Here is a 12,471-nt window from a genome sequence, read left to right as displayed (position 1 = left end):
CTCCTCTGGCTTTGGTTATTAGAAAGTATTGGCGGGGGGGGGGGGGAGGGGAGAGGGGGGGAGAATCCCCACCCTGAAGAAGAAGTGGCACTTCTTCAGCTCCCGAAGAACCTAGAGTCTGCACTTCTTGAATTACTACAGGCTTTTGAGAATGGTTCCTGAAAAGGGACCGGAAAGTGGCACGGGAGTAGAGGATACAAAGAGTTGTAGAGAATATCCCAATTCCACCATGCTTCATACCCACTTGTTTGAGGTGATAGCATGCAGGAAATGTGATAAGCTGTTCCTGAAGGGAGGAGAAGGGCCAGAAAGATCTGGCTAGTTAAGGCTGCTGTCATCAACATAGGAATCAAACAGGGGGGCTTTGAGACTTGAGGCTGCTGGATGATGTGACTGAGGTCATGGAAGCTGGAGGCCTCCTGCTCCAAGAGTTTTGCTTGCCCGTAGAATGGTCAGGCTGTCTATAGGACTAGAATTGCTGTCTTGACTGATATTGAGGATGATATTTTGTCCTCTTTGTATCCTGGATGTATAGACCTAAGAACTTTAAGACTGCTCTAGAGTCCTTTAGTGTGTGTAATGCCTCATCCATTTTGGATGAGAATAAGGCACAGTCCTTTAAAGGGAGGCTCTCAATCATCTGTTGTACTTCTGCAGCTATCTTGGTATCTTCTGCAGAGATCTTGGGTTTTTGCATCCTTTTCTGCGGGGAGACCCTTGTCCCTGGCCTTGATGATATCTGTAATTTCCTGCAGCTAATAGTGAGCCTGGAATAGCATGCAAGTAAAACTGCTCAAAACCTCGGGGTGTAAACTGGTGTTTGTAATCCGTTCATTTAACCACCAGTGGAACAGATGAAAGGGTTTGCCACAGGGTCGTAATAGGCCACATGATGGCCTTATCTATAGGTAGGGCTACCTTTCCAACCATAGCTGGATGCAAACTATCTCTACTTGTATTCTTCGGAGGAGCTCTTGGTAGACTTTAAATTCTCTGGTACCACTGAGGACACTTCCAGTTCCAGATCCTCATCCAGAAGACAAGCCAGTGTGAGCATGAAAGGCTTCCTAACTATTGGAATCATGCAAAGATATGGAGTCATTACCAGAGGTCTAAACAGAGATACAGAGGAGGCAGATGAATGTATTAACAGGCCTAAGGTTGATGGGTCCACAGCAGACTACACAAGTGTGGTACCTGTGACTGTTCCAGAATAGCTTCTTCACCCTGAATCAAAGGTGATGGCAGTACCAAATGGCATAATAGGTCTCTTGCTGCCATATAGGACTCCACAATTGTTGACACCAGTATAGGAGGTTGTCTCACTGTGATCAGTGAGGGCTGATGTACTGTCACAGCCGAAGTAGTAACTGGTCTTGATGGTCTCTGGGGGGAGGATACTGGAGTCAATGGCTCAGGTCTATGGGTGTCAGTGTGAGCTGGTACCAGGGAGCATTAAGCCAAAGAGCGCACTTTACCCTTGGTACCAGACTGACCTTCTGTAGGAAGTCTCATACCATGAACCTCAAAGAACCTGATGGCAACTTTTTCTTATGTTTCTGAGACCTGGATTGTTCTCTGCCTTAGATCTTGAAAGAGCAATACTGGCAATGGGGATCTCCCAAGACTTTTCTCTGTTGGCAATGCCAAGGGAGCACACCCGGAAGGAGCTGTGAATGAGCTCCCTCACCATGACCAAGGGGGTTTGAATACCAGACAAAGAGCCACTTTCATAACAATATATGGAATATATGGAAAGTTGAGGTGCTCCTCTTTCAGCTTTTTCATTCTGCATTTAAGCCCCAGCAGATTGAGCACTTGTCTGTTAGATGGTCTTCAATGAAGCATGTTACCACAAATGAAGGTCACTGTCAGACATTGGCTTTCAACAACCAGAATCAGGCTTGAAACCCAGAGACTTTGGTATTGGCTCCACCAGTACCAGGCAAGGCACGGATTAGAAGAATGAAGAAAAGAAAAAAATGTAAACAAATTAAAAAGTAGAAAGGGAAAAAAAAGTCCAATGTATGAAGAACAGTACCACTGGACAAAAAGTAAGCTGAAGTACCCACAACTTTGTTCTGAATCCTCCAGCTACTGACCACAAACAGTCAGAAGCGACTGAAGGAGGGGTGGGGCAGCTTTGCCCTTTATGTCTTTCTCCCTGAACACAAGGAGCCAGGGATGGATGAAGCCACCCCTATTGGTACTGCTAGGGATGACTCTCCAGCACTGGTACATGAGACATGCCCACACAGCATAACGGACACATGCAAACACTCAAAGAAGAAAACAAGGCTCAAATAGTATTTACATATCCTCTGTGTTTTGAGAATTCATAACATACTTGGGCAGATATCACTCTTAAAACTATCAGTTCACTAATGATCCAAATTCTATTTCAAAACATGGCAAGCCCATTTGTTAACTGGTAATCAAGCTTGTTCCGGTTGTAAATATTTAATATCTTTGTTTACATAGAATCCTTTTATCATCACCAGTCATTTAGAAAACACCACAAATGCATGTGACACTTTACAAGAGATAGCAGAACAAAATCCCTGTCTCAAAGGCTTACAATACAGTCTTGGGGCAAATATCTTTTACATATTATGTAGCCTTTCATCTCAGTTCTGATCACATGCAATTATGGTACCTGAAAGTATTTGAAACAAAATCATTCAATTATTTTAGATCAGCCTCTCCTGCAACTTTGAACTTTTATCAAAGAAATGTAGGCACTGCTATATAGTAAGCAAGAGTCTTCACTGGGTCATTTAGCATCACTTACTTTCAGAAGCTTATAATTATGACAAAAATGTGTGTGTTCAGGATCATCAAAGGTCAATATCATATTTATAAATCATAAAAATGATTCAAGTCAACTACCATGTTTCATGAACTGAGCACATTTAGACACTCCATATCTACGGCCCCTTATTCTTCTGATGCATGCTTGTAACTCTGAACAGAAAGTTAGTAGTATTAAAACACAGATCTAACTGAGCATGAGAGACACAATAGTTCAATTATCCCAACTCAACTGTCTCAACCTAAGCAAATTGTCTTGCGTTTTTTCTAATTGGAGATTGATATAGCTAATCCCATCAAACTTTAAAATTTACATTGAAATGGTACAGAAACATACCATGGGGTTTTTTGTGCCAACCTGAAAACTTTTCTGACAGCTTACCACAAAAAGATGAATCAGCAATTTGGTAAGTCCTTCTGGCTTCATAAAAGGAGTGTGTGTTTAAGGCCATAACTAGCAATTCAAAAGCAAGTAAATTCAAGAGGTTTGCTTTCTGGCCAGATCCAAAAAACTACTGCAGAATATTTCTCTCACTCCCTAGGAAAAGAGCTTGCACATTATTACTCCATATTATTTCTCATTTTACAGTGGGAAAACTGAGAAAATGAGATTTTCCTGAGGCCACACTGTGAATCACTGGCAAAGCCAGGATTAGAACTCAGTAAAGCAAAGTAATGTTAATGTAACTAGAGGTTCTTGAGATAAGTGGTTCTGAATTCCACTGTGGGCACACTTGTGCTCCATGTACCTGAGACTGGAGAATATTTGCAAGTAGCGTCCATTGATCTGTGCTCCTGACCTCCTCATGCTCTTTACCAAAGGAATAAGGAATGAGGCGGACTGACCACCTCTCCAGTTCCTTCTGTACTATGAAGTCAGTCATGAACTGATGCAGAGGGGCAGGAGGGTGTGTAGTGGAATACAAATAGGGACCACACATCAAAAAGAACTCATTACAATAAGGTAAGTAACTTCTTACCTTTCTTCTTTGAGTTGTGGTTCCTATGTGTATTCTTCTGTGGGTGACTGACAAGGAGTACTTAAAGAGGAGGTGGATGGGAGGATGCTTGTGGTATAGCTGCTTGCAGGATTAATGTCCCAAAGAATGCATCAGTGGCAGAGTCCTGGATTAAGGTGTAATGTCTTATAAATGTGTGGATGGATCTCCATGTAGCTCCTCTGCAAATATCAAGAAAGGGTACCTCTTGAAGTGATGCTATTGAGGTTGCCTGAGCCCTTATAGAGTGAGCTCTTACCCATGTGAGGGAGGAAGCTGTGTCAACTGAAAGCAGGATACAGCTAGAGGTCCTGTGAGAAGACATGGCTTATCCTCATACTTGTTCTGCTATGGCAATGAACAGTCTAGGTGACTTCCTAATATGTTTTGTTCTCTTCAGGTAGAATGCCAATGCTCATCATAGGTGGAGGGAATGAAGTCTACACACCTCATTAGAGGCGTGGGGCTTTGGGAAAAACACAAGTGAATTGACTGGTTTCTGAAACTATTTTAAGACTGGATTTTGGGCGTAGTAATCGCAAGACCTTATCCTTATGGAATATTGTGTTTGGTGCATCCACCATTAAGGTGCCTAGTACTCCTACTCTTCTGGCTGAGGTGATGGCAACAAGGAAGGCAACCCTCACTGATAGGCAAGAAATGGAACACAGAGCTAGCAGTTTTATGTTATGGGAGGTTTAGCGAGTGCCGAAAGCACTAAAGAAAGATTCCCCTTAGGGGACTGGTTTCTTCGCAGCTGGAAAGTTTCTGACCAGCTTTCAACAACCTGACTGTTATCGGGTGCTAAATATCAAGGAACCATCCACTGGGAGATGACACACACTAATTACTGCTAGTGAACTTGCAGGGAGCTAAGGGAAAAGCCCATAATCTTGAGGATAAGAATATAATCCAAAATTGTGGGAATATCAAGTGCCTCTGGAGACATAGTTTTTCTGGGCCCAGACAGATGAAGGTTTCCACTTGGCTAGATTACATTTTCCAGTGGACTCTTTTCTGTTACTAATGAGAATAATTTTCACAGCTTCAGAACAGGAATGTTCTAGGCTCAGTGCCCATCCAAATACCAAGCCATGAGAAGAAAGCACTGGGGTTGTGATGTCTGACCATGCCATTTTTCTGGATCAAGAAATCTGAAAAGATTTGAATATTAAGTGGACGGGAATGACATTTGTAGGAGGTGTGGAAAGCAAAATTGCCTGGGCCATCTGAGGGTAATGAGGATGACTTAGGCCCTGTCTTGTCAAATTTTCAATAGAACCAGAGATAATAGTGCAATGGGAGAGAAGACATAACTGAAGTGATTTGCCAAGGTAGGAGAGGACCATTGCTCACTGGAGCAGTTTACTTTACCTTTCCTGTTTCCCATTGAGTGAAGATGCTGTTTATTACTGAATCATGTAATTCCCACTTGTGATAGGTGGCAAAACGCCTGCTGAGGCTGTCCACCAGCACATTTTTGGTGTCTGGGAGGTACATTGTAGATAGGGTTAACGTAGTTCTGCATACAGTAGGTCCATAAGTTGACCCCTTCTATAAAGAGCAGTCTCTCCCTCTTATTTATATAGAAAACAGTAGTTATGTTGTCCGACATTATCAGGATGTGCTGGGATTGTGTGAATGGTAGGAATGCTTTGTTGTAGGGCTCTCAGTTCCAGAAGATTGATGTGCATTCTGGCTGCCAGAGTGATCCTAGTGTCATGTGATTGTCTATGTGAGCTCCCCATCCTACCAGGGAGAGGTTTGTAATTATCTTGTTGGATGTGAGGGATAGAAATGGAACTCTTATGCACACGTGTCCAGCATCCCTCCACCATTCCCTCACTTGGAAGGAACTGTCCCTATGGTATTCATGCTGTGTGTGTTTGGTATACATACCGTTTGGAGCCAGCTTACCGGCAATGAAGGTTAAATCTGGGATATGGCCCTGGAGAGTAAGGTACATTACACACTGAAGTTTGTGAGTAACCAGGTCTATCACAGTGCCCATGGAGTGAAATCTGTGGGAGGTATGCCCTCACTTTGACTGAATCCAGTGTCGATCCTATAAAGTCTATGGCCTGTTTTGGAGTCAAGATAGACTATTCCATGCTTACAAATTACCAGGGATACTAGAAAGTGCATCAGTGATGAAGCTGACATTAAAACTTCCAGGTGAGACTGGCTGGTTAGAAGCCAGTTGTCTAAGTATGGGAAGACAGTGAAGCAGCCTTGTCCCAGCTGAGCTGCTATTATGAAGAACACTTTTGTGAAGATTCTGGGAGCTGTAGTGAGCCCGAATGGAAGCACCCTGTATTGATAGTTGTGTGGGCCCACCACAAAGCTGAGGAACCATCTGTGAGAGGGATGAATAATCACAATGAAAGCATATCTGTTTCATATTAAGAGCCATGAATCATGTGCCTTTTTGTAGGGATGGTATTATTGATGCTAATGTACCCATGTGGAATTTCAGTTTTTGAAATTGACACAGGTTGAGAATGGGTCACGAGCCTTTTTTCTTCTTGGGAATGAAGAAATAGTTTGAATAGAACCATTTCCCTCAATATTGAGGGGGTATCTGCTGTATTGCTCCTCGTTGGAGAAGAGATTGTACCTCGTGAAGGAGAACAGCCTTATGAGACTGGGTCCCTGAGAAGGGACAGGGAAGAGGTTTTGGAGGAGGGGGGCAGAGAAACTCTATGGTACAGATGTAATGGATATCCAGCATGTACTTGTCTGCTGTTCTCACTGCCCAGTTTTGGGAAAATTTTGCTAGTTGTTCCCCAATGAATCTTGGTAATAGGCAGAGATGACATCTCTGGTGTCATGTTAAAAATATCTCTTGGTTGGAGGGTGAGGCTGGGTAGCCACAGCTGAAGTGGAAGATGCATCTTTTGTTGTTTGCAAGGTGGCTTGTATGGACAGTGATAAAAATTCAGGAAATCAACTCATGATCTTTGACAGTACCAGCAGTTCCCGATCTTTTGGGTCTCAGTGTTTCATTTTAGGTAGCACCAAAGTCAGCCTCTGAGTCAATGTGGAGGTTGCTACTGAAGGACTTTCACTCCTATGAGTCTTTTGAACATGCCCATGCAGCTTAGGAGGACCTAATTTCTTATGGCTTGAGCATGAGGGCTCACCTGACTTGGACAGAGTCGAGGCAGGTCTCTCCCCTTAGATGGTCTATGAGGGGATCTGTTTTTATGTTTGTAAGAGTGTCTCTTACGCCCATGAGGGGGCCAGACAAAGGCTCATCCCACTCAGTTCCAGAGTCAGACATAGAACTAGGGATCTTGCTCCCTGCTGACACTGGCCAATGTTCAGGAAGGTCTCCCTGGCCTGGGTATGAATGGGGATTCATTGCCTGCTCTACAACACGTTTGTGAAGTTGAAATTCTAGTGCCTGCTGAATTAGGCTGGGAAAGGAGGGCAGAAAATGCAATTTTTGTAGCCCAGACTCTTGGGCATCCTCAAAATACCATTTTGGGAGCACAGGGTTTGGAGTCTAAAACTGGTCAACAAGATCAAAACACTAACAAGAAAAACTAAGAATAATTTAAAACTTTAAATATTTACAGGAAGAAGAGAAAGGATCAGCTTGGGACACTGGAGGTTTCTGACTCAGGCTTTGAGGTGGTAAGAAGGAACTGAAGAGGTGGATGGTCTGCCCCACCTTGCCCCTTATAACCTGGGTGTAGAGCACAAAGGGAGCAGGGACACAGGCACAGACCAACAGACACTACTCACAGGAATTCTTGGACCGCATGCCTACCTACAGTGGAATACACATAGGCACTCAAAGAAGAACTCCTCACTCCCAGCTTTGTGCTCATTCCTCCAGATCACTTTGTCTTACTGCCAGAGGAGATGAGCATACACTGCTCCGAATTCAACTGCAGCTGTGAGCGTTCAGCACTTCTGAAAAATCAAGGTGTTTCAAATTGTGCACTCCAAAAATTAGGAATACACAATTAGTTTGCCAAAACTTCGTTTAACTGGATTGCTCATCATATACAACGTCTGTGACATATGCAGAGTGACAATTGAGCCCTCTCAAGTCACAGTCACCCGCAACCACAACAGCAACCTTTCTCTTCCTGCAATTCTTTGCCTCATTCTGTACATACCTTACAACTTCTAAAGCAAATGACGCAGCAGTCCCATACACCACCTAACTCATTATCCGATTGTAATTCACCATACAATTTGTTCCCGGAGTCCCAGTACCAGGAGTTGCGAGGTTCCTATACTCTATGTTGCCACCAGCGAAGGGTATGGACCCCTGGGGTCATTTGGTGGGTCCCAGAAAAAAAAAACAATAGCCCAGGGATTTCTCCCACTGAATTTCAAAAGACTGCTGCAAAAACAGGTTTTAGAGCTCTCAAAGTTTCTTTTATAAAGGAAAATGTTTAACGATCTAAATAAAATATCATTTCTAGCTCCATCTATAATGCCATAGGCGTATGTAAAGCTTTACAGACAAGTTGCAAAAATTATAACAGTGCTTATGAAAAAAATCTAAACAAGCATGATAAGTACTTGCTTGATTCAGAGAGGATCTTTTAAAATTTCAGATTTTAATATAGTCATAGTGACCTGAAGATTGGGATCTTTTAAATACAGATTCATATAAACATTTTTCTAATCATACACATTTTTTGCAATAAATATTATTTGCATGTTTAAGTAATTGGTACCTCATAAAGTGTGTTATATGTTGTAACGGTCACAGTGTTTGTATGCAGCATCAACCTCTCTCCGAGAAGAGTGAAAAGACTATGGGTATGCATGATTTCAACCTTTCGTCTGGAGGAAAGAACATAAAAATACAAAACGTAAAACGGATTGAAGATTATAAGTAACTGCAAAACCAGAGAAGTAACATATTTTTTTCATGCTATCAAAAAACATTTTACATCAAACTTTAGACTTTATAATATCTATGCTTTAAACTGTTTATTATTTCTTTAAGCATGTAATGTTGCCTATTACTTTAAGCTATTTCTGAAAATTCATTTAAGTTGTTCTGGCCATACTTAATGGTTGTGAGAATGTAGTTTTATATGCAGGATGTGTTCCTGTATGTAACCACCTGTAAACCTCCTTGCCCTCAAAGATGTTCATCACAGACACCTTTCTTTGGTAGAGGACAGACAGACTAGGCTGTACCCCTCCCCCACCAAATCTGTCAAGGATGTCCCTACATTGGACAGATGGGTGACTGATGAGCAACATGAAGTACTGCCTTTCCCTCACAGGACTCAGTGTTGTGCTTCCATACTTCTTCCAAGAAAGGTACTTTAACATTTATGGGTTTTATTACCATTGTCAGTCTCTGTGCACGGCTTTCTTTCATACAGACAATAAAACAGTTCTCATATATTACTGTTAAAAAAGTCCAGTATGAGCAATACAAAATTCTGAAGAGTTGTGAAATTCCAGCTGAGTGGAATACTGTTTTAGCATATTGTAACACAAATCAGAACAAACTATACCTTAAAAGTAGAGAAGGAAGAAGCTCTGGTTCCAAAATAAAACATCAGGGAAATTCAGCCAATCCCCCAAATTGTATTCTGTTTAAACATGTATATAGCACCATAAATATGCACAGTACTTATTGTATAGTGCCATAAAACTACACAGAGCTTTAAGAAAAAAATATGGAAAATGAAGTGCAAACTCCCTATCCAGAAGCATTTACAGTCTATATGGAAGAATAGGTACAGTATGGATTAAAACAATATATAATGATAAAGAGTGCTAGTGGTCATATCTAAAATGCTTAGAATAGAAAAGTTTTCATGACTTTCCTCTATGGAGCTACAAAGGCAAGTTGGACAAAGTGTTCTGGTGGTATATAGCCAAATATCTCTAATTTATTAAATTCACAGATATTTCTGTCAATTTTCGCAAGAGAGATGAGAATAAATATAACATAGCATGCTTTTGTTAATTTTTTCAGACTTTTTTAAAAATTTCTTTAAAAAAAGCCACAGATAAAATATTAAAGTTGCATGGTTAACCATTAAAGAGTCAGGAAATGCAATCTTATCTCTGCCTCTTGTGTATATTCATTACAGTTCAGTCTTTAGTTTCATAATTACATACCACAGTATTTCTGAATTAATAATATACAATACAATTTTCAACAACTTAAATACATGCGTAGCATCTTGTAGTACTATGTACTGTTCTGTACATAGCAAGGAGTTCATGAGTCATTTATATGAACACAATACAGGTGTATGTAACATACTACAGATTGAGGATACAAAAGAATAATAGTGAAAACTTACTGGCTTATATATACTACATGTGTTCAAAGCAATATTGGCTTCATAGTTAACTGACTTCTCACTAACACTGCTCCCAAGGAAGGATTTGCTGCTCGTTGAAAGAAAATGTATAGTACCAAGGCATTTTAAGAAGTTTTGTGAGCACCTATCTTACAAAGGAGAACTTGCATAGAAATTTGATGAGAACGGTCATACTGGGTTAGACCAAAGGTCCATCTCGCCCAGTATCCTGTCTTCTGACAGTGGCCAATGCCAGGTGCCCCAGAGGGAATGAACAGAAAGATAACCACCAAGTGATTCAGCCCGTCACTTCTGGCAAACAGAGGCTAGGGACACCATACCTGCCCATCCTGACTAATAGTCATTGATGGACCCATCTTCCATGAAATTATTCAGTTCTTTTTGAACACTGTTATAGTTTTAGCCTTCACAACATCCTCTGGCAAGGAGTTCCACAGTTTGACTGTGTGTTGTGTGAAGAAATACTTCCTTTTGTTTGTTTTAAACCTGCTGCCTATGAATTTCATTTGGTGACCCCTAGTTCGTGTGTTATGAGGAGTAAATAACACTTCCTTATTTACTTGCTCTAGACCAGTCATGATTTTATAAACCTTCATCATATCCCACCCTCCCCTTAGTCATCTCTTTTCCTAACTGAAGAGTCCCAGTCATGGAGATGGGGCAACCACATCTGCTCACAGTATTCAAGATGTGGGCGTACCATGGATTTATAGAGAGGCAATATGATGTTTTCTGTCTTATTATCTATCCCTTTCTTAATGATGGCCAACATTCTCTTCACCTTTTTGACTGCCGCTGCATATTGAGTGGATGTTTGCAGAGAACTATCCATAATGATTCCAAGATCTCTTTCTTGAGTGATAACAGCTAATTTAGACCCCAACATTTTAAAGGTACACTGGATCACTGGGGGTATGAAATTAGTGTAAGGAAGAAAAATATTACAGATTACCACACTTGTGCCACAGAATTTAAGGCCAGAGGGGACAACCAGGTCATCTACTCTGATCTCATCTCTAGCAGTGGTGCGCCCCCCCTTTACCGTTAACGGAATCTGTCCACGCCCCTCACCTCAATTACTGCACAGCCAAAGCTTCCTCTGTAGCAGAGCTTGGGCTGAAGGTGGAGCTGGGGACAGAACTGGTCTGGAGGCAGAGAGGGAATGATGGCAGATCTGGTCTGGGGGCAGAGTGGAGCTGGGGCATGGGCCAGAGTGGGGTTGGGTGTGGAGTGGGGCAGGGGACGGATCTGGTCTGGAGGCGGAGCAGGACTGGGGGCTGAATGGGGTTGGGGGCAGAGCTCGTCTGGGGGTGGAGTGGGGCTGGAACTGGGTGTCCCTCCCTGCCCCTAATGGGCATTGGCCCGGGCCCTGCCTCACACCCCCTGAGTGTTCCTCTGTGCCCCATAGCGGAGCTCACCCCACAGTTTGGGGACCAGTGCTCTATGTCACAGGCCATTAAACACTATCCAACCAAGCCCAACAACTAAAATTAGACCAAAATATCGCAAGAGACTAAATTATTCTGTGCCACAGGCGAGAACAGGGACTGAGGTGCATCAATTCTTGAAGCCTCTGCAGTGGCATGGAATTAATGTAGTAACATATACCTAAAGGATCTTCACAAGTGACTCATGCCCCATGATGCAGAGGAAGATGAACACCCCTAAGATCACTGCCAATCTGACTTTGGGGGATTTCCTTCCTGAGCCTGAATATGGTGATAAATTAGACCCTGAGCATGTGAGCAAGACTCACCAGCCAAGCACCCGAGAAAGAAAATTCTCAGTACCACCCCAGTACCAGCCCATTCAATGTCCCAGCTGCAAATATGGTCATCTTACATGCTTGAGACAATGTATTTGAGAAACCGTATGTTTTCATAAAATTTAACTATTGTGGTATGCACACACAAGGGGACATATTTATGGCAATGTGTGCACCTTTAATTTTGAAATTTCCTGACTTGTGCTTAAATGTGCAAGTGAACATTCTCTTAACATATATTCTGTACAAAAACAAAAATCAAGTAAATACAACTGGGGGGAGAGGCAACACACAGCTTTGTTGACTTTGTATTAAGGCAGTTAGAATAGCCAACCAACGAAAAACATAAATAGGAAGGAAAAAATCAATTAAGCCACTCGACATATCATCTACACTCCACTCATCCATTAGTTCCCCTGCTCAGCATCAGCTATCTTGACTCTTCTACTAAAGAGCCAATGGACACCTACAAACTACTGCAATGTTAAATAGCTTTATGTTTATGTGTTTTAATTATTAATATTGATGCAGCTTTTGTAAGTTACATTGTGTGTAGCTTCATAGGTGGTTTTGTACT

General features: G+C 42.0%; 1 protein-coding gene across 5 annotated transcripts in view; it reads right to left on the bottom strand.

Annotated features, from left to right (window-relative positions):
• NBEA (neurobeachin) overlaps positions 1-12,471 on the bottom strand; it is an 843,583-nt gene that overhangs the window by 522,286 nt on the left and 308,826 nt on the right. For all 5 annotated transcript variants that reach the window (XM_077806446.1, XM_077806437.1, XM_077806454.1 and 2 more), the window contains exon 18: positions 8,510-8,618. In XM_077806446.1, coding sequence (XP_077662572.1) covers positions 8,510-8,618 — 109 coding nt within the window. The remainder of the gene's footprint in view (positions 1-8,509; positions 8,619-12,471) is intronic.

Source organism: Eretmochelys imbricata, chromosome 1 (genome assembly GCF_965152235.1).
Source record: "Eretmochelys imbricata isolate rEreImb1 chromosome 1, rEreImb1.hap1, whole genome shotgun sequence".
NCBI lineage: Eukaryota > Metazoa > Chordata > Testudines > Cheloniidae > Eretmochelys > Eretmochelys imbricata.
The sequence above is the reverse complement of the archived record's forward strand: the minus strand, read 5'-3'. Positions and strand labels throughout refer to the sequence as shown.